The following is a 21,664-nucleotide window of genomic DNA, read 5'->3' as shown; positions in this document are numbered from 1 at the left end:
ATGAAAAAAGTTAGATGCTTTCACTGTCTGTGAAAGCGAAGCGCTGCTGAGTTAGCTGTCGCCATCGGATTTCTTATGATTTATGCAGCGCTGTTATATTACTGACGATTAGACAGACATCTTCTGCCGCTCAGAGGAAACCACTGCGCATGTCTGGAGCTCCGCGTGCGAGTGAAAGGTGGGGAGGGCAGGAGGGAGTAACAGAAACACGTAATTGGTTGGATTTTAATCGGTGCGTTTTACATCCACTGAAAACAAAGATGTTAACAAATAAACTGGACAGTATGCTGTACGTTTAGTGATATTTTCACAGTAGCGGTCTTGACTGGTCTTGAAATAAAATGCCGAGTCCTCAGCGCCCGAGACCGAGACCATCAAAAAATGATCTCGAGACCAAGACCGATCTCGAGTACGACAACACTGTATTACACAGCTATTATACAGCTTCAATCCCACATAGTACATCCCACATTTGCTAAATAGATGTTATAACATCTATTAAGCAAGGTTTAGTAAAAACAAACAAAAAAAAAACAAGAGTGTAATTAAAGTAAAATATTTTAAAGTAAAAGGACAAAACAGCCCACAGAACAACGTATTTTGTCCTGATTAACAGCCAAACAATGACTTGTTTACTGTGGTAACGGCATTGCAGTTAGCGAACTAAAGCCATTTATACATATATTTACAAACTGCCTGTCATGTAAGCTAAAAACATGAAGTAATACAGCAGCTTAATGAAAGCCAGGTATAAAAAAAACATTAAATAAAGCTTATCGTAATCTTCGATGAAATAACACATGAAACAAAAATTCTCCATCTCTTTTCTGTCCTGGTGGAATCTCGCCTCCTGTTCGTCACTCATTGATCCCAGATTCTCAGGAAACTGATCCACATGTGAGAACAAGTCGTGCATTTTGATGCTCATGTTGTTCCATAGTTCAGAAAGTTGACCTGATTGAGCAAAACCAATGTGATTTTTGGATTTGGTGTAATTATTGATATCAACCGATATGAAAGGTTTATATTGTGATTCATTCTTCAGCCATACAGCCCAAACTGATTTTTCTGTTACTTTTCTCTCATATGACCTCAGTGCTTTCTGCTTTTTAAAAAAATCCAGGGAAGAAATCTCCAATCTTCTAAAAGCCTCGGCTGTTGTGGTGTGGAGAGTTTGGTGAAAGAGCAGGAGCCTTGGATTTTAGAGACCATGTCTGATGGAGAGTTTCTCTCTACATCAGTCACCTTCACACGAGGCTGTAAAGCCAGAGCAAGTCTACCTGCAGCACGTTCCAGCTGTCAAACAAGAGACAAGCTACCAGGTAGACAGAAACACATGCACTCAACTGCACATTAAAGCAACACATATCATTAACATAGGTGACAGCAGTTGATGTTTCTGAACATGGTGTTCATTTTCTCACATTTAGACCCACTGAGCTGGTGCTTCTTCACACTGTCATACAGGATAGAAAACAGTGTGACAGGAGCATTTCATTTCAAACTCCTTAAAAGGTTTATGGAATGATTGCACGTTGACATCTTGAAGGAAGGAAGTTTTTTTTTATATACATAAAAAAGCAAAAAAGAAAGCCTGACTTTTTCTGCATTTTGGCCTGTTTTCCACCACTGGAGAACCTGACATCTGCTGTGAGCTGCATGGGTCAAGGTTTCTACAACATATTTTTGCAGAATGTCTCTTCAAGTTGAAAGGACTGCTAAGCTTTGCAGACCTACAACCAGGATTCAGTTGCATATCAATTATGATACAGCCAGATGCCACTGATTACAGAATGCCAGTTGATAAAAAGTTGAAGAAAGCAGCAGATTGCATCAAGTCTTCATTTTGGTACATTCATTCATCCTGAGCCAGCATGCTGTGGTGGAATCACTCTCTTAACAGGAAAACATCTTAAAAAAAAACAAGCTTAGGATGAGTCAACCTGGCCCAGAATAAGTGACCTAGATAAACTTTTGCCACCTCTGAGTAAAATATGTTTTACCAAATTAGAAGGAGATGGAGGGAGTGTTTTATCCTGCATTTGATGAAATGTATTTCTGAAGCTAAAATCACATTTTCAACTTTTTTCTGTTTATTTGTATTTAGTTTATTCTTCTCTACTCCAGGGTTTACAAGCCCATACTTCTCCTGCTGTGACAGTTCTGTTAAGTTCTGCCTGTGTGTGCTGTCAGGTGTGCTTTTCCTGCAGTATGAGGGGGAGACAAAGCAGGTCATGATTTCAACTGAAGTCAGCAGCCAAGACACCCTGCAGGCTCTGTTTGTCACTGCCTTTCCCCATCAGCTCACCATGAAGATGCTGCAGCCTCCAAACATGGCCATCTGTATCAAGGACACCAAGTGTAACATGTACCATGACCTGGAGGACCTCAGGTGAGGGGCTGTTGAAGTAGACTTAAGGTATATCTAAAAAATATATAATATTGATAATTCTGTTTATTGTCACTCATTTTAGCAAGTGAAACTCATATTGCTGTACACAGATTCATTTCACAGAGTAAGATGTGTTCTTGTCATTTTGATTATGTTAAGAATCCAAAATTCAGTGTTCATAAAAAATGAATGTGTGAAAAAGGTAAACATTGGAAACACACGTCTTACCTGAACTAAGGAAAAAAAGACCTGGACCGCTACTCAGTAATCTAACATTCTCTTTTCTAATAAGTTCACATTTCCTGTGGAAATCAAGGTCATAGGGTCTGGAGGAAGAGTGGAGAGGCATGGAGCCCTCTAAGGGACATGGGGACATTTTTTTCTTTTGCATTCCCTCACAATAATGTACTGATCAGTTCATGTGGCATAATTGAATACTGTAAGGCTTACAGTACAAGCCTTTCTTATGGTGGCCATCATACTTTCTGCCTTCGGTCATCGTAAGTTTTTCCATGTATGTTAATATCTTGTTGTGAAATATCTGAAGTTTTATATATTTTTCTTTAAATGCACCACAAACCTATGACATAAATGCTTTAAGGCTGCTTTAATATGCAGTTCAATCTCAACCTTACACAAACAGATGTAAACATGCAGTGAATAAATACATTTTCAATCAGTTTTTTTTGCATCAAAAAATAATAAACACTTTTTAACGGAGGCTTTATATATTTGACATTTTAAATTGACATTTGTGACTGTGTACAAATAGACCAGCAAATATTGCAGTCAGCATATTGCAGGGGAATGCAAAAGAAAAATGTTCCCCCATGTCTCCTACAGAGTTCCATAGAGAGGAACTCCAGAGTGAAGTTTCCTGTCAGTGATGGTTTGGGATGCCATGTCATCTGCTGGTTCTGGTCCACTGGGTTTTCTGAAGTCCACAGTCAATGCAGAATCTACCAGGACATTCTTGAGCGCTTCATGCTTCCCTCTGAATGCAGATACTGATTTTATTTTCCAGCAGAACTTGGCACCAGCCAAGGTACCAGAAGCTGCTTCAGTGGCCATGGTGTTCCTGTTCTTCATTGACCAGCAAACTGGCCTGACCTTTGACCCCAAAGAGAATCTGTGGGGTGCAAAAAGAGCCATACCCAAGTACTGAGTGCAGAGAAATGAACATATTTTTCAGCAGCCTGATATTTGTGTTCAAATTACACATATTTGTTGATCATATAGAAGATTTTAATTTTCTGACACCAAACATGGGGTTTCCAATATCTGTAAGCCATATTCATCAACATTACAAGAAATTGAAACTTGAAATATTTAATAAGTGAGTTTCAGTTTTTCAAATGAGTGAAAACACATTCAACTTTTTTTAAATATTCTAACTTTTTGAGGTGCACCTGTCCTATGCATTAACACAAATCTACATCTGTCTGTCTGCAAGAAAAACCACCACGTTACTTTGTTGAAAAGTTTTTAAAGTTTTGCATCTATTTACTTCATTCAGTTCTAACCCCCCCCTTGTTCTTGCTTCCAGAGACATAACACCAAATTCCTGTCTGAAAGCGTATCATAAAGACCCTGTCCATGTGTTCTGCCCCTCTGCCAGGCCTGCCAACTCTGAAGGAATGGTAAGTCAAAGGATAAAATTCCTGAAGAAATTTAGAAGGGGCCTGCAGCCTGGTGCGTGGTTTTTGGACCAGAGCAAAAGGTTCTGCACAGTGGAATTCTCTGCCTCAATTAATTGTTGTGACCGGCCACAAACATTTATTTTTTTTATTTCTCCATAGAGTTAACTTTCAACTTCTGTAATCTTTTAGTAGATTTGGTTAACATCAGATACTTTATTTCATTTCTTCTGTTTGCTGAGGGGGAACGTTGTGCATTAATAAATATTTTCAACAACACAAATGTAAATGCAGCCATCTTCAGTAAAATTAATAAAATCAGTTCATTGCAATGATTTTAGCTGATTAACATTTCAAAGATTTAATTACTTTACGAAGAAGCTCATGATGAAATGACTTCTTACTACACTGCAAAAAGAAATTAGTTCAACCAACTTAATTGAATTGCTTCAACTGGTAACAAGCAATTCAATTAAGTTTATCCAACTTAATTCATTGAGCTTAACCAACTCAAGTTATGTCTGTCCAACTAAATTTACCAATTTTTCAACCTTTTGAGTTAGTAACTGATTAGGACATAAAGCATTGGGCTTCTAATATTTACCTTTTCCAAAATATTCAAATTTTCTGAGTGATTTTGGATTTCTGTCATTATTATTTCACTTTTCTGAAATGAGTGGCAAAAAATATTGAACTTTTTTTCTAATATTTAATTTCTGTTACATGTACTTGTTGTACCCTATTTTAATTTTGTTCCTGGCTCACTCAAAGACTGAGAAGCTGAGCAGCTTTCTCCTGAGAAATCTGCTGGAACTTTATTTCACCTCATGTTGCAGAGATATATGAGGAAAGATGGGTTCAACCACAGTAAGCAGAGAACTGGAGTCTAGTTGCCTGTGGGCCGAGTAGCACCAAATATGTCACCTTGCTATGAGTAATAATTCTTCTCAGGTTTAAAATTACAAGAAAGGACACTTATGTATCTCTCTGAGATACATAAGTGTCAGAACATTCCTCTGTAGATCTGAAATCCCTACAGAATAAGAGACACTTAAAAAACAGACATACCATGCTATTAGCTTCCCACTGAAATTATGTTTTACTTACCTTAATCATTATAATGCTATTCTCATGCACTGCATCTTTCACTGACTTGTGTGGAATCTATAGTAAATTATTTGCCTGGTCAAATAATTTAATAATTGCCTGGTTAGACTCTCCAGTCCAGCACTCAACTGGTTCAAATCTTAAAGAACAGGGATTTCTTTGTTTCAACAGGGAACTTCTCATTGAAGCGGACAGAAGTTACATGTGGTGTACCCCAATGTTCAATCCTAGGACCCCTCTTATTAAAAATCTCCAACTAGCTCAGGTTACAACAAGAAATAAAAGTAGCTACCATAACTACACAGATGATACACAGCTCTACATCACGATGTCACCTGGTGACTCTGAACCCCTCCAATCACTGAATAGGTGCTTAGAACAGATAAATGTGTGGATGTGCCAAAACTTTCTCCAGCTGAACAGAAACAAGACTGAAGTTATTATCTTTGGACCTAAAGAGGAGCGAACTAGAATCATTGCACAGCTTCAGTTATTACAACTGAAAACCAGCGATCAGCCCGAAACCTGGGAGTAGTGATGGACTCTGACCTGAACCATCAGAGCCACGTTAAGACAGTCACAAAGTCGGCCTTCTATCACCTGAAGAACATCTCCAGGATTAGAGGACTGATGTCTCAGTGAGATCTAGAGAAACTCATCCATACATTTATCTTCAGTCGTATCTATTATTGTAACAGCGTCTTCACAGGTCTGCCTAACAAATCAATCCTCCAGCTGCAGCTGATCCAGAAGCTGCTGCTGCTGTTCTCACTAAAACCAGGAAGATGGAGCACATAACACCAGTTTTAAAGTCCCTACACTGGCTCCCTGTAGCTCAGAGACCTACAGAGACCCCTCAGGTTCTGGTTCTGGTTCTGCTCTGCATCCCCAGAACTAATGTCCAGCTAATGTCGTTCACTAATAGATCTTACATCATACATCTGAAAATGGATTGGGTAAAGACAGCTTCCGTGTTTTAGTGAAAAACTGATATTATATAGTATATTTGAAGAGATGTGAAAATGAAGATATCTGCTGCATTTAGTGTTAAGGACAAGTGTTGTAGAACCTCTGCCACTAAACTGTCAACTTTTGATGTTTTGAGGTTTGAACACATTATTTACTTAGTTAAACATTACATTAAGTAGTGTTAAAGCACATGGGCTAGCCCACATGTAAAGCTGTCTACATGTCATGATGTGAATTATCAGCTGTTACATAACAGTGACTGAAGTCACACAGCTTGTAAAATTCTGCTGATTTGCTACGGTTGAATCTCTAGAAAGCTTCATGTGTCAAACACCACCACTCTCTTCACATGTGTTCTCCGCACGTAACTTGGTCTGTCGTTTAACACTCCACTTTAAGGAGTGTTATTTTTATTTTATTTTATTTTAATTCTTTGCCATTTTAACAAAATAGCAAAAGATTATTTAGGCACCTAAAAAGGCATACTTCATTAGCCTAAAGTATACACTGAGATGTAACCTAAAAGATACTGAAATTTTAGTATATTTAATAGTTTACTTTTAAAGTAAGCTTTAAGTGAATTAAAAAAAATCTATTTTGAGCATATATTAAAATATACACAAAATATCCTTAAAAGCATATTGTTTCATTGGTACACTTGATACACATATTTTGTTCACTTATATTTCTTTAAAGTGTATTGTGGTACAATTATATTTAAATGTGTTTAAAGTTATAAAGTCAAAATGGGTACAAGCATGATGTTAGTATACTTTGTATATATTTATTTGCCATTAATGGTGGAACAGTACATGTCAGATAATCCAGGAGGTTTACTGTACTCTAATTTACTTCTTTAACAAATGATGTTATTGTATGGTATGCATGTTAGGTTTTCACCACACCTTCAGCAATTTTTCTATATAGTAAACTAAGCAATTCTGCAATTAGGTGTGAATGTGTCTATTATAAATTGTAAAATGCTGTTTTGAACTTTGATAATATCTGAAAGATTATGTTTCTAATCTAGATTTACTATTTGCAGCCTTTTACCCTCAATCAGATTGTAATCGTAAATTGATCCAAGAGAACTGTTGCCTGTGTGAGAAGTGCACCATTTATCACTTACATCAACACCAACAGCATACCTATTAACTAGGTATGCTAGTTAATATTATTTTAAAAATAAAAAATATATATATATTTATTCAAAAGATGTTTTCTAATAGTCCTCAATAATATCAGATATATATATATATCTATGCCATTCTCTTAAGGATCATTTTACTTTTTTCTAATTGAAAATGTGGTGGAAGCTGAAAAAAGAGGCACTGGATATCACACTAAAAATATTAAAACCCATTTTTGATTAAAAGAAAGCCTAATAATTTAAACAAGGGTTACAAAACAAATTAGGCAATAAAAACATTCTGAGTACTTTTATTTGTGTTAATTTTAAGACTAGGATCAAAACCGACCTCAAACACCATGAATGGTATTAGAAAACTAAAACTACAGGAAGGCTAAGAATGTGCTCATCATCCTCAGTTAGAGGCTCACTTGGATTTGTTAGTTAGAGGTGACTGAGGATTTGCATGTGAAGGAAAAGCTAATGAAATTTGCCAAGGTTAATAGTGTTTGGAAGGAAAATTTGTAGTCATAGGGATTATGCCATTAATGGTGGAACAGTAGCTTGATGGACAGCCTCCTCTCCTGTAGCTGGTCAGGTTCAATCAATCAATCAAATTTTATTTGTATAGCACATTTCAGCAGCAAGGCATTTCAAAGTGCTTTACATAATTAAAATAAAAACAGCATGTAATAAGCAGTGAGAAAGAGAAATAAAAAGCTGTAGAACTTTAGTTGAGACGCCGTCAACTGGGACTCCAACCCTTTGGACTTTAGTCAAAACGCCGTTTGACAAGGACTCTAACCTTTCGGAAACAGTGAGAAAGAGAAATAAAAAGAAATTAATAAATAGATAAAAAGAAAAGATAAAAACATTAAAAACATCGAAGACATCACAACCCACACTCTAACCCTAATTTAGCCATAAGCAACTCTAAACAGGTGGTTTTAAGTTGAGATTCCACTGTAGGTTGGCTTTTCACACGCCTGAGAGCTTATGAGTCCTGACATGTTGGCTCTGTGTATAGAAATCAATGCACTATGTCATAGTGCTGCACTTCAGTGTTTATAGAAACACAAGGCATGAACTGCTGTACGTCACTAGAAAGTGCAAACTGAGTGCATTTAATATTAAACACGGATAAGTATGTACTACTTTAATGATTTATAATGATATTTTGTGTCTTATCTTTTAGTTGATTTTGCAGCAGTTTAAGCCTGGTAAGCAACAGATGTGTATTTGAAAAGGTTTATTTTATGGCTTATATGGATCAGGCCTGATCTCTAGTTTCCAGCTGTAATAACTGAAGCTGTGTGTTGACTCTAGTTCAACACACAGCTTCTCTTGTGTTGAAGCTCCACGGATAATAACTTAAGTTTTGTTTCTGTTCGGCTGAAGAAAGGCATAACAGTTCTAAGTATCTGCTTGTGCTTAAATGGCCAATTGTTAACAATGTTAAGTAGAGAAGCATATCATCCATACGGTTATAATAACTACATTAAGTTATAATCTGAGCTAGTAGAAATGTGGATATTAAGTAAGAGGACATGGACTGGTAGAAAACACATAATTACTTTGTATTAGTATTTTTCACTGTTTTCATGAAAACATGTTGACTCTTGAAGTTTTTACCATATGGCTTTCCTAAACACACATGGACAAACATATCAAGTGTTTGTGCTTTGTCCCTTCATATGGGTCTGTCTAATTCTAAAATGTCTTTTGTGACGTACTGAGGTTTTAAGTCTTCTGAAGCTCTTTGTTTGGAAAAACAAAAATGAATCTCATTGTTTGCTCATTTGAATTTTTTCTCTCTGTACAACAGATATCAGTCTCTGGGTCTGTAAAGATGCAATAAGGGCCAGCAACAACATTTAATGTCAACATACAATTTATATTATTGATTTAAATTTGGCTTATCATTCATTATCTGATTTCTTTTTTCACCTTGTAATTGGACAGTAAAACATAAAAGGGTAACACTTTATTTGAAAGGGGTGAATAAGACTGACATAACACTGTCATAAACATGACATAACACCTGTCATGACCATCAATAAGCCTTCATGAATATTTATGACTGTTGTCATAAAGCGTCATTCGGTAAATTATGACTTTTAATACAAAGTTGACATTATTCAAAATGTCTTTGTTATGACAACTTGACATTAACCAAGAAATCATTACTGATATAAATTTGTTATAAAATAATTACTGATTTCATTTTAAAAATGAGGTAACTTTATGTTATTAAAGGTAAAGTTTAAACAGTAATGATTTTCTGGTTAATGTCAAGTTGTCATAACAAAGACATTTTGAATAATGTCAAGTTTGTATTGAAAGTGTCATATTTTACCGAATGACGCTTTATGACAACAGTCATAAATATTCATGAAGGCTTATTCATGTTCATGACAAGTGTTATGTCATGTTTATGACAGTGTCATGACGGTCTTATTCAACCCCCTTCAAATAAAGTGTTACCCATAAAAGAATTTGGTTTGGCTTCACATGATTAATATTGGTCTCAGTTCTAAATATTATTAGTTTTCCTCGTTTATTTCATTGTTTTTCAGCAGATATCTAAGGAGGTGCTGTACGGAAGTCACAGTCCGATCCACAGCAAGCATTCATCCGGCCGCAACACCCTGCACAGTTTGCAGGGATCAATGTCCCCACTGATGGTCCGCTCCATGCCCTCCTCTCCTTCCAGACCGGCTTATGGTGGAGGTGGCTTCCTCAGAAAAATAGGAATGGTAGACCCAGGCGGTACCACAATTCCACATGAATGTCAGCCTGGGCGAGGGCGGTCCAGCACCGTGTTCTCCAGCAGTAGTGCCATACTGGAGAGAAGGGATGTAAAGCCTGGTGAGAAGCTGGTTATTGTAATGAGCCACCAGGGTGTGGAAGAGTTCAGAGGCTTGGCAAAAATAATGAACCAGACGCCTGCAACATTCAAGATAAACTAATAAAATTATTTATTTCGAACTGTGGACAATATACATTAAACAATCAAAATATATATGCACATAATGAATATAATCAAATATGTGCCTTTATGACACAAGATTGTTGAGGATCCAAATGCAGGAAGAATTATTAAAATGATTGAACTGAATCACTGAATGAAAAAATATAAATATTTAAGAAGAAGAAAGTATACCATAGAGGTGCCATACTGTAGAACATTTAAAGGTCAGAAATAAATAAGAACTTTTGTAAATATTATATGAATAAATAAACTGGCCAGCAGCCCAAAACCAGCTAGAAGCCTACAGGGGAGTTACTCCTTCAATCTATTTTCAATAATCTTGGTATGATTTGCATTTGCAGCATCACTTAGCTGTAATGCACTCTCCATCAGGTTTTACTAAAACATCTGCAATTCGAGTTTGTTGAACCAGAGATCTGGTGTGTGAAGCTCAAATTGAACCTTTTCTCTTTTTCAGTTCTTTCAGTCACGTGACAGTGATGTGAATTTAAAATCTAAAAGTGGTTGTCACAGTAAAAGCAAAGCCTTTAAAAACAACAAATTTGACAGTGTCATGATGTGGTGTGGTTTAGAAAATTTAATTAACAAAATAAGAGTCTAACTTATGAAAAATGAACATCCAAGGGAAACACAAAAACAAAACCAAAACTGAAACACGAAAAGATTCTAAGGAACACAGGGGGAATGACGAGCATGGAGACAAACAGGGTAACAAGACGGACTGGCGAGTTGTGACTGAAAAAGAGGAGCTTAAGTACTGGGAGGTAGTAATGGGAACAATGGCCTAAATGAGAAGAGTGATAGCAGGTGTGAGTAATTTGGCACAGCAGCTGGCTGAGGGCTGGGGAGGAGGTGGCACAGGGAAACTAAGGAGATCTGCTGGGAACACAAACGGGAGGAAACAGGGAACTGAAAAATACTTGTAATACAAAAGACACTAAGAGTAAAGAAAACCTGATGGACTAGGAGAGAAAGATATGAGGGAAACCGAACCTAAATAGAAACAAGGCTGATCTAACAATAAGAACTAAGGAACACACAGCAAGAGAAACTAGAAGATCTAAACAAAGAAAAACCCAACTAGAATTACTAAAGAAAGATACAGACTCAGACATGGAAGAATAACTGAACCTATGGTGATCAAATTAAGAAATAAACATTATTAGAAACCCTGCAGGGAGGCTGAAATAAGAAATAACTAGAGGGATAAAATAGAATTAAACTATAGTCATTAAAGAAGGCTGGACATGGACTCAGACAAACAAGGACAGAACCTAAAGCAACTAAAGAATAAGCATAACACTATAAAGGACTGGAAATAAGGAAAGCAATAAGACAATTCTAATTACATTAAATACCTCAAATAATAATATTATCAAAAGGACCATGAAGGGCTAAACTAGAGTGAACTAAAACATAAAGCTAAATAACATGAAAAGCAAAACCAACCCAAAAATCCAGACAGTTTAAATCTAACTGAGAAGGTAGGGCCTACAAACGTAAGAAAATAGGCATGTACAGGTTAATAGTTAATAGAGTAACAAACATGGACTAATCAACAGTAGGTTACTCATCTAAACATGGAGACAATGTGTGATAGGGCAGCATTGAACAGAAATAATGGAGACGATTGAGAAAACCAAGACTACACAACAAAATGAAAGAAAATATTGAAAAGCCCAAAGATAACAATGAACGGAGATTGATATCAAATCAGGGAATCATTGGCTGTCTTTGTTTGGAGCTATTTTCCAGTAACAGCCAAACTGATTTCTTAGACAGAAAAAAAGGTCTGGTGCAATTTAAGTCAGTTTGAAAGTAGAGTTGTAAACCTCTTCCTCATATTTCCAATAGGAAAATACTACTACCTGAAAATTAATAAATGCTGATACTAATCTTTTCTGTTATTAGAACTTGATGTATTTTTTTCCTCTATGAATTTAAATTGTAGCAATTCTAGTGAGAATATTTTGCAAGGATCTTTAGGTAGAAATTTCTACCTGCATGATTTCTAAAAGCTGAACTTTGTGCTTGTAATCAATACATAAAGCTCAGATCTGCACTTCTTTCTGCTTTAAAAACGTTTTCATGGGCCTCTGTGTGTTTATGTGTGTGTGTTAGACGGAGACTTGAGTAAAAGCACAGCCTTGGTGCTGCGTGGAAATGGTGGATCACATTACCCTGAGTACTACCGTTCAGCCTCAGTGGAAGTAGGAAGAGGTCACCACAGCATTTCCTCCTATTGTAGCAGTCCTCCCATGCTAACTGGAGGAACAGCGGAGGTAGGGGTGCTTGGGATCCCTGGTGGGCTGCAACAGCACCGAGCCTCAATCAAACCCCTGATGGTCCATGGGGAAAGCAACTCTCTTCACAGGTAAGCTGACTTCCTTAACTATCACTTTGAACAGCTACATTGAAGCACTGAGGGAAAGAAACAGATGCTAAGTACATGCTGACTCTTTTAAAAAGTACATGTGCATACACTGTCCTGATTAGCCCTCCTCTCATCAACTGAATTATATTAGAGGAGTTTTCCCAGGTTTATTCAGTCTCTCAGTAGTATGTTCAAGGTTAACAATACTTTGCAGACTTTGTTTTCAGAAGAACTTCATACATATACAGTGGCTTGCAAAAATATTCATACCTCTTGAACTTTTCCATATTTTGTCACATTACAACCATAAATATTTCATTGGAATTTTATGTGAGACTAACAAAAAGTGGCCTACAATTGTGAAGTAGAAAGAAAGTTATACATGACTCAAAACATTTTTTACAAATAAAAACTTTACAGTGTGGTGTGTAAAAGTATTCACCCCCCTTTTTTCTGAGTGCAACCAGTTTCCTTCAGAAGTTTCCTGATGTCCTGATGACTGAACAGAGTCCACATGTGTGTAATCTGATCTCAGTAGAAATCCAGCTGCTCTGTGATGCCTCAGAGGTTCAGAGAATATTGGGGAGCAAACAGCATCATGAAGTCCAAGGAACACAGCAGACAGGTCAGGGAGAAAGCTGTGGAGATGTTTAAAGCAGACTTAGGCTGTAAAAGGATTTCCAAGGTTGAACAAGGAGAGCTCTGGTCAGAGATGCAGCCAAGAGGCCCATGGTGATTCTGGACCAAAGGCAGAGATCCACAGCTCAGAGGAGGAATCTGTCCACAGGACAAGTATTCGCCATCACTGCACACAAATGTGATGTTTCTGGAAGAGCGGCAAGAAGAAAACCACAAGAAGTCCAGCTATCCACCTAATCTGACTGAACTTGAGCTTTTTGCAAAAAAGAATGGGCAAAAATTTCTGTCACAAGATGAGCAGAGCTGGTAGAGACAAACCCTGAAGACTAGCAGCTGGAATTGCAGCAAAAGGTGGTTCTGTAAAGTATTGACTCAGAGGGCTGAATATTTTTACACTCCACACTTTTAAGTTTTTATTTGTAAAAAATGTTTTGAGTGTATAAATGGAAGTAGAAGTAGAAAGAAATGTATAATTTTCTTTCTACTTTACAATTGTTTACCACTTTGTTTTGGTCTGTCACATTCAATTCTAAAGAAATGTGTTTATGTTTGTGGTTGGAAAGTGATAAAATATGGAAAATTCCAAGGGATATGAATACTTTTGCAAGCCACTGTATAATGCATACATTATACACACATGCACACATTCTTTGCATTGCTGATGCAATGCAAAGAATGAAATTAGCTAAGCAGACATTTTGAAAACATTAAATCCAGTGGTCTCTTCATAGTACTTGTACTTCACTGACAGAGAAGGCTTAACCTTAATTATATCCAGTAAACCTCTGGGAGTTTCTAGTTTTCATAATTAGCATTGTTATGAACCTGAAAATGACTTTTATGGGAAAATTTCAGATGTAAGGGAAAAGAAACACATGAAATTAATAAGCTGGATCTGTTAGAATTCCAGCTGGGGACTGTCCACACTCTGGACATGAGGACAATGTTTGCACTGTTTGTGAATCAATCTAATATTTATTTATTTGTCTATTTGTTGTCCCGTTCTATCAGACAGAAGAACAGGAAGTATGGAGACAGTCAGATTCATTCACTCGGATACAAAAGTCCTCCGCCCTCCCCTCACAAAGGGAATGAAGTCAGGATGTTCAATGGACAGGTGATTGGAGGTGCAAGCCAAGTGTCTCCACAGAGTATGTCACCTATTCACCGCTCCCTAGAACACAACAGTAGTGGGCTCACAGTGGATGTAATAAACAGAAGAGGCTCATCATCCTCTACCTCATCAGTATTTCTTGACAGTCCTCTGGGTCAACCTGAAACTCTTTTTCCGGCCCATATTACTGCTTGTAATGTCCAAAGGTGAGCCTGTGCCTTATGTTATCATATTTATATACAGTGTCACCTCACTGCATTAGTTTGTATTAGTCTGTACAGATGAAGCTTTTAAGGCATTTTAACTGAGGTTTGAATTCAAGGTTTTCAACCAGCAACTATCACAGGACATATAACAACCCCTCTTCTTTTAAACAGTACTACTTAAAGTTACAATAATGACTTAAATCACTCATGTTACACTCAGTAAAATACCATTGACTACCAATAATTAACAGGAATAAACACGTCAGATGATTTCCTAAATGGTTGGCAAAACTGAAAGAGGGAAGGCAGGAGTCGACCTTGCTGCTGGAGGCAGTTAAAGCAAGTATTGGTCCCAGGCAGTGAAGAGAAGAAATAGATCGCTGGATCTGCAAAACCAGTCAGCTGAAGCCAAAGAGTAAGGGAGGAGTCAAAGGGCATCACTTCCTTGCTCAGTGGGAGCAGAATCCAAAGAGAGAGATGTGAACATAGACCATTTTCTTGTGTCCACGTAGCTGAAGGCAGTCCTTCAATATCCATATTAAATCAAGCAGTCAGCTACAGGGCAGAGACACGTAGCTATACATGCTTGCTCTCTCAGACACAGTATGTGCAATTTAAACAGATTAATTCATTTTGAGGTAATTTACCACATATGGATATCTTTGTACTGAGAGAGGAGGCCACAGTGTCCAGGGAATGAATGTATGAGTGATTCAGAATGTGTTGTTTACGTCACATCCAGGAGAATTTGATATAGTCAGCCTGCCAAGCCCAACTCTGATCCAGATAGTAGCAATTGTTTTGGGTCAGGCAGGCTCCATGAACTTTCACTTGCCTTAGAGTCTCACTGGTGCAACTCATTGGTGAAATTTGAAACACCTGAAATATGGTCAGTCCAGTTGAGCCACGCGAGTAACTTCTCCAGTGACGTTTTCATCTCGCCAGGGAGTTACATGTGGCCTGTCACTCTCAGCAAGAGTCACATCCAGTTTGTGGCTCTGGTCAGCCTCATAAGGCAGTCTCTCAAAGGCCCAAACAGCTGCTGATATTTTCCAAATTTCACAATGTGCCAGGTAAATGCCAACTCCAAAAAACAGAAACCCAATTATATACACATCTTCAACATCCTTGACCGACAGTATGGACAGACACACTGTCTTCCACTTCCCCCAGGAATCCAGAGTGTATCCACCACCATGTGTCCCATCAGGGCAAGAGGGCTCTCCTTTGCCCAGTCTTCTTGTCAAGGAAATTTGATTCATTGCATTGAGAGACCAGCTGACCAGATCCATAATTTGCAAATTCAGAAAATATGCAAAGAGAGGCTCAGAAAAGAATAGCCAGACTGGACACAAGAGCAAAGAGTAGGGGCAGATGAGGGAGGATTGAACAGAAGAAAAAAAGCATCCACTTTCACGGAGAGCAAGACGAAAAAAATGCAGAAAGAAAGAAAAACAATATATACACACAATGTATTTCAAGGGAAGGGACATGTCAAGATGGAAACAGCAGTCTGTGTGTTCATGGCTCTAAATAGCATCTCATGGTATTATATGCTTTCAACATGGTTTGTTTTGTTGAAACTAGAACATTTTTTGAAATAAATATCAACACATGGTCAAATGTATTTAATAAAATATGGTACGTCATCTCTGTAGCCTTAACAGGGGAGTCAGTCCTGTCATGTATTAATGCATCTCAATACTGTACCTGGTGCTGCCATTTATTTTATTGCCGACTAACAACTTACTCACCTGAATTTAGCAGCAATTTAGCAGCTTTTAATAAACAAAAATGCTCCAATGGATTGAATATGAATTAGTTTTTTTGTTTTTTGGGGGGTTTTTTACAGTGAGAGAATGAGAGCCATGGAAGAGCAGATAGCCAGTCTAGCAGGACTGGTGCACCACGCTCTGTCCATGAAGTCAGATGTTCTAGGACAAAAGGACCTTATCAGGTTTGTCTGTCTACAGAAGGTGCAATTTACCACAATATAATAATTAAAGGTGCAGTAATATTTTACATCAACCTTTTTGATGGTTGATGACTTCTTGTCATCATGTTATTCCCTCATCAAACACTTACCTTGAGTGTTGCTTTGATTCTTTCATCCATGTTTGAGAAATTGTTTAAGGCCATGGTGACCATCCAGCTGTGCAAAACACCTGAGCGGATCTAGCGCTGCCTTCGAGACACAGCTCCTCCTCACAGCTGCAGTTTCTAAGCCCAAATTTAAGATGTTAAATATGAAAGTCATATTTCTTGTATGTCATATTTAACATATATATGTAGCAATTTTATAACAGCTGAAGGTAATAGTTACTTGATTGTATTACGAAATGGCACTATGTGCCTGGAAAACACATAATACTGCCTCTTTGAAGTAAAAATACATTTTTATTTATAAATGGGTATATCACATAGTACTAACTTTGAATAGCTTCATTTAACCTTTCTGAAAATAGTGTGAATTTGTGTTTTCTAGTCAGAGTCCTGAAGACAAACTCCTCAGCAATCGACTTGGTGAGAAGTTATTTTCAGGGACACCTGCTACCTAAGGCATACTTGTTTTCTTCAGAACATCCTGAAGATGAATAAATCTTCTTTCTTGACTTTCAGAGGCATTATCTGAGTCAAAGATGACTGCTATGACTGAAAGCTCCAGCCCCACTCCTCTCGCCCTCGGGGTCGCTCCCTTTGATGGTGGACTGCGACACAACTTGATGTCTGTGAAGAGACATATTTGTGAGCTGCGGCTGCAACTCAGTCAACTCAAGTGTTTACAGGTACTAAGCTAAATATTTCAATACTGCATTGAGAGTTATCACAAGTATTTCTTTAAAATCCAACATACTGTAACTTGTTATCCATTTTTCATCAATTTTTTACTTATTCTGTGCATCACCACTAACATGTGGTGAGCCACCCAAGAGAGTAATGGGTTGCTATAACAGCAATAATTTGGGTTATTCAGTCTATTATAAGAGAAAAAAGGGTTAAATTTTCAAAGAATATGAGAAACCTAAAATATTACTAAATTTACTTGCTGTTAGGCTCTTGAATCATTTGTTTTGGGTTTTGTTATTTGTGTTCTTTAGTTTCTTATCTCTGTTAGATCTGCCTTGTTTCTCACTAAGTCGCAAAGCTGGCAACATTCCCTTATCTTGATCACAACCACACTTAAACCCTCTGCTCATCCGTACATTTGGGCACGCCCTTCAGAATTTCTTGGCACCACCAACTTTGGGGAAAAAAGAATATCTGAGGTTTTTTTTAGGAAAGCTGTGAGTCAGAGGAAGGTGGGATGTCTGTATGGCTGGAGACAGGAGAGGATGATGATGAGCTTGTTCCTGAACTGCACCTGTTGAAGAATGCGTTCATCTCTATCCAGACTTCCATCTGTCTGATCCTCCTTTTGCTTGAACCCTTATCACACATCTCTCATATTGTTCCTCTTCAGTTTATTCTCCAGCTTCTTCCAGTACTTCTCTTTGCTGTCTCTAATCTTGACCTTGAGCTTCTTCTGCATACTCAATAACTCTCTGTCTCATTCCCTGAAGGCTCTGTGTTTCTGGTTTAACAGTTCCTTTAGGTCACTGGTGATCCAGTGACCACTATTCTGGTGGGGATGGTTCTGTCCACACAGAAGTTTATATAGTCAGTCGCACACTCAGTCATGGCACTGATGTCATCTCTATGTGGCTGGCAGTGAGTAGTCCAATCAGTTGCTTCAACTGATTGAAACAAGCCTGGAGGACCTCTTCTGCATTCTGTGACCATTTCGTAACATCCATCCTAACAGCTAGCCTCTTCACCAGGGGTTTGTATTCAGAGAGGAGAAAAACAAGATTATGTTCCGATTTCCCCAGAGGAGGACATTAGTGTAAAACAGATCCAAAATCTTGTTTTCGCGGGTGGAGCAGCTGACAAACTAGTGAAATGTTGGCAGTGTAAAAGAGAGTGAGGCATGATTAAAATCATAAGATATTACCACAAATATGCTCTTTAAATCTCTGTCTGCTCATAAAGCCTGGCAGAGAGATGTTGGAGTTGGGGATACAATCCTGCAGCCATGTCTCCGTAAACCACATTATTCTGCATTCCTTATACTCTTACGTAGTCCTTGTCAGGGTTTGAGGTTCATCCATCTTATTAGCTAACAACCTCACGTTGCCTATGACGATGGACGGTAGAGATGGTTTGAACTTCCTCCTTCTCTCTCTCCTCTTTGCTCCTGCCCTGCATCCATGATGCCTCCTTTTCAACTCCACTGGGATTTCTGGCTTCAGCTGTGGTACTATTTCAGCTTTTCAGATGTTGAACAGCTGCCCTCTGTTATAAACCACTTTGTAGCTTTGGTTGCACATCTTAACAAAATGGGAAAAATAAAAATATTGCCAAAAATCAGTCCAACCACACAAAATTCAAAACAAGAAGGTATAGCTGTCCAAATAAGTTATTTTCCTCCAAAAAAAAAGCAGGAATGAATGTGTGAAAAACATAAAAAATCTCAATGAAGCACAGCTACTCCAACATGCTGGCTCTGTCAGCAGCACAATTCTGGAATCAGCATGTCTAGACGTAAGCAGCTGATGTCAGGCAACCACATTTTCTGTGTCTTCCAGCTAGCCAACATGGAGAGTGTGAGTTCAATGCTGCGTATGGCAGGTCCGGAGCTGGTGATATTGATGTGTGAGAAGCTGGCCCAATTTGAGGATGCAGCATACAGACAGAGAGCTGAGATGGATGAGGACAGGATCCGCTACCTCACCTCTGAGGAGAAAATCCTCACACAGCTTAGGTAAGTGTGAATTTTCAAGATTAGTTATATATTTAAACTCTTAAAGCTTCTGCCAGGTATTCCACAAGTGAGCATTTTAATAATTACAAAACATTTACACCAGTAATAAAGCCATCCTGCTGGACCAGACCTAAGAAGTCATCAAATTATTGAGTTTAATTTTACTTCAGTTAATATGTTTAGGCTGGAAACAAATTATTTAGACATATAATAGGTTTCAAATGCTGAAAATGCAAATGCTGAACAAGAACTTCAGCATTTGCAGCTTGATGCAGAAAGGTGGTTATCTCGCCTGGTCACTGCCTTCCTATACAATTACACTTGATTCAAATCTCTTCACAGACAGTCTGGGCTTTCTAACATTTATTTGATTTCTACCATTAAATTTTCTACTGGCCAATCAGTGAACAGAAGAAGTTGTGAATGATGATGTTGATTTTATGCAATGGTTTAGAATTGCAGTGTGTTTGTAGTTTTAGCAATTGCAGCATATTTGGAAGCAAGTTGGTCACACTTCCAAATATGTAATTAATGTTAACGGTCACCTGGCTCAGCACGGCGCTCCTCGATTCACAGTGGAGGATGGTTGTTTACAGCAAAAGCAATTTGTGGTAAGCTTCATAGGGCCAAACTGGTACCAAACGTTAGCGATGGGGTGAAATTTAAAACTTCAACAGAGGTCACGTTTCTCAGGAAGCCACCATTTCTCAAAATCTCAGGGCCCAGACCCTGCGCATGAAGCAAAGCGTAGAACGAGACACTGGTTTTTACCAGGCCAGTGGTTACCCTGTCTCTCACTATGGTCAGAGCCCTTTTCCTATACTGGCTCTGCAGAAGATTTAACATACCTTCCCTTCTCAAAGTCCTGTATTGTCTACTGTATTGGAGCTTGAATGTGAGATGAAGAATACATACATTCTTTATCACAGCTCAGTAGAATAATGTTGTTAGAAGGGATTTTGTTTCTGTCATGTTTGAGTTCAGTTTCCTGACTCACATACAGAACACCAGAGGAGAGTAGATAAAATGATTCTGTTTATTAGATGCAAATTAATAAACAGAATTAACAGATGCATTCTGAACTGGATAAGCAGGGGTTTGTGTGATTCTTTTCTCTGCGGAGAAGAGGGAGAAATCAGTGAGGCATTCAAGGTACATAGGATTTGTCAGACCAGTAGGACGGAACGTTCTTACTTCAGAATCGGAGGAGCTTCGCTTGGGGTGAGGAACTTGCGGGTTCTGGGGGGGTTTGGATTCTTCACAAAGGAAGGGGGTTCCGATCCTGAGTTCCAGTGGAGTGGTAGACTGAGGATTCCTGGAGGAGGCACCAGAGGCTGCATTGGAGGGAGGACAGGTAGGTTCTGACTCGGCGGAGAGGACTGGTGGCCAACGGTGAATCGGGAACTTTGACTAACGTCTTGACAGGAGTAGATGAAGGAGAACTTGGGCATCCGGTCGTTAACAACCACAACATCACAAGAAGGATTGCAGGTGAGTAGCTTCTCCCAGTCAGCACAGGGGGAAGGCTCAGAACATGCAAGAGCGTTTCAAAATAGACAAACACTCAGGTGTCAAAGAGGTGTCGGAGAGTCTACAGGAGTAGACACACCTGGAGGGTCGGCAGATAAACTCTCCACGGAGCAGCTTCCGGTCGCCATCTAGTAGTGAGAACAAAGAAGCAGCAGGCAAAAAAAAAACCCTAAACAACTCCAGAACCAGACAGTTTCCATCCATCCATCCATCCATCCATCCATCCATCCATCCATCCATCCATCCATCCATCCATCCATCCATCCATCCATCCATCCATCCATCCATCCATTTTCTATAAACCTTCATCCCTAGTGGGGTCAGGAGGGTTGCTGGTGCCTATCTCCAGCTAACGCTCCGGGTGAGAGGTGGGGCCCGACAGTTTCCATTTTCTCAAAATATTCAGTCTCTGCCAAGCCATTTCAGCTTGATGCTTCTCCCTTTCTACAGGATGGTTCTTAATCCAGTGAAGGGTGTGCTAATGTCATGACTGTCATGAGCCAGTTATCCATCCATTTTCTAACACCCTTGTCCCTAGTGGGGTTGGGAGGGGTGCTGGGGCCTATCTCCAGCGAACGTTTTGGGTGAGAGGCGGGGTCACCCTGGACAGATCGCCAGTCTGTCGCAGGGCAATGAGCCAGTTAGTGCCAGGGAAAATGAATGGCTGCTTTGCAAAAACCAATCAATAGTGTGTTAAGCATCATTGTGCCTAGGCATTTCAGCCTTCTAAGCTGCAATTTGTTTTGAATATTTTAGATATTCAAAACAAATTGC

At 38.6% G+C, this 21,664-nt stretch overlaps 1 protein-coding gene across 7 annotated transcripts in view; it reads left to right on the top strand.

Annotated features, from left to right (window-relative positions):
• The first annotated feature begins 960 nt into the window (after nt 1–960).
• LOC106939218 (sickle tail protein homolog) overlaps nt 961–21,664 on the top strand; it is a 58,503-nt gene continuing 37,799 nt past the window's right edge. For 5 of the 7 annotated variants that reach the window (XM_015021553.1, XM_015021557.1, XM_015021554.1 and 2 more), the window contains exons 1-9: nt 1,233–2,392; nt 3,939–4,032; nt 9,811–10,102; nt 12,348–12,600; nt 14,251–14,559; nt 16,412–16,516; nt 17,045–17,082; nt 17,179–17,345; nt 19,185–19,360. In XM_015021553.1, the coding sequence (XP_014877039.1) occupies nt 1,995–2,392; nt 3,939–4,032; nt 9,811–10,102; nt 12,348–12,600; nt 14,251–14,559; nt 16,412–16,516; nt 17,045–17,082; nt 17,179–17,345; nt 19,185–19,360 (1,832 nt within the window). In that variant the 5' untranslated portion in view covers nt 1,233–1,994. Of the gene's footprint in view, nt 2,393–3,938; nt 4,033–9,810; nt 10,103–12,347; nt 12,601–14,250; nt 14,560–16,411; nt 16,517–17,044; nt 17,083–17,178; nt 17,346–19,184; nt 19,361–21,664 lie in introns of all 7 variants that reach the window. The other 2 variants (XM_015021555.1, XM_015021552.1) reach the window with 2 other exon arrangements.

Source organism: Poecilia latipinna, unplaced genomic scaffold (genome assembly GCF_001443285.1).
Source record: "Poecilia latipinna isolate Pla-1442-1.1 unplaced genomic scaffold, P_latipinna-1.0 Scaffold2806, whole genome shotgun sequence".
Lineage (NCBI taxonomy): Eukaryota > Metazoa > Chordata > Actinopteri > Cyprinodontiformes > Poeciliidae > Poecilia > Poecilia latipinna.
Note: the sequence above shows the minus strand (reverse complement) of the source record. Positions and strands in the feature narration are given on the sequence as shown.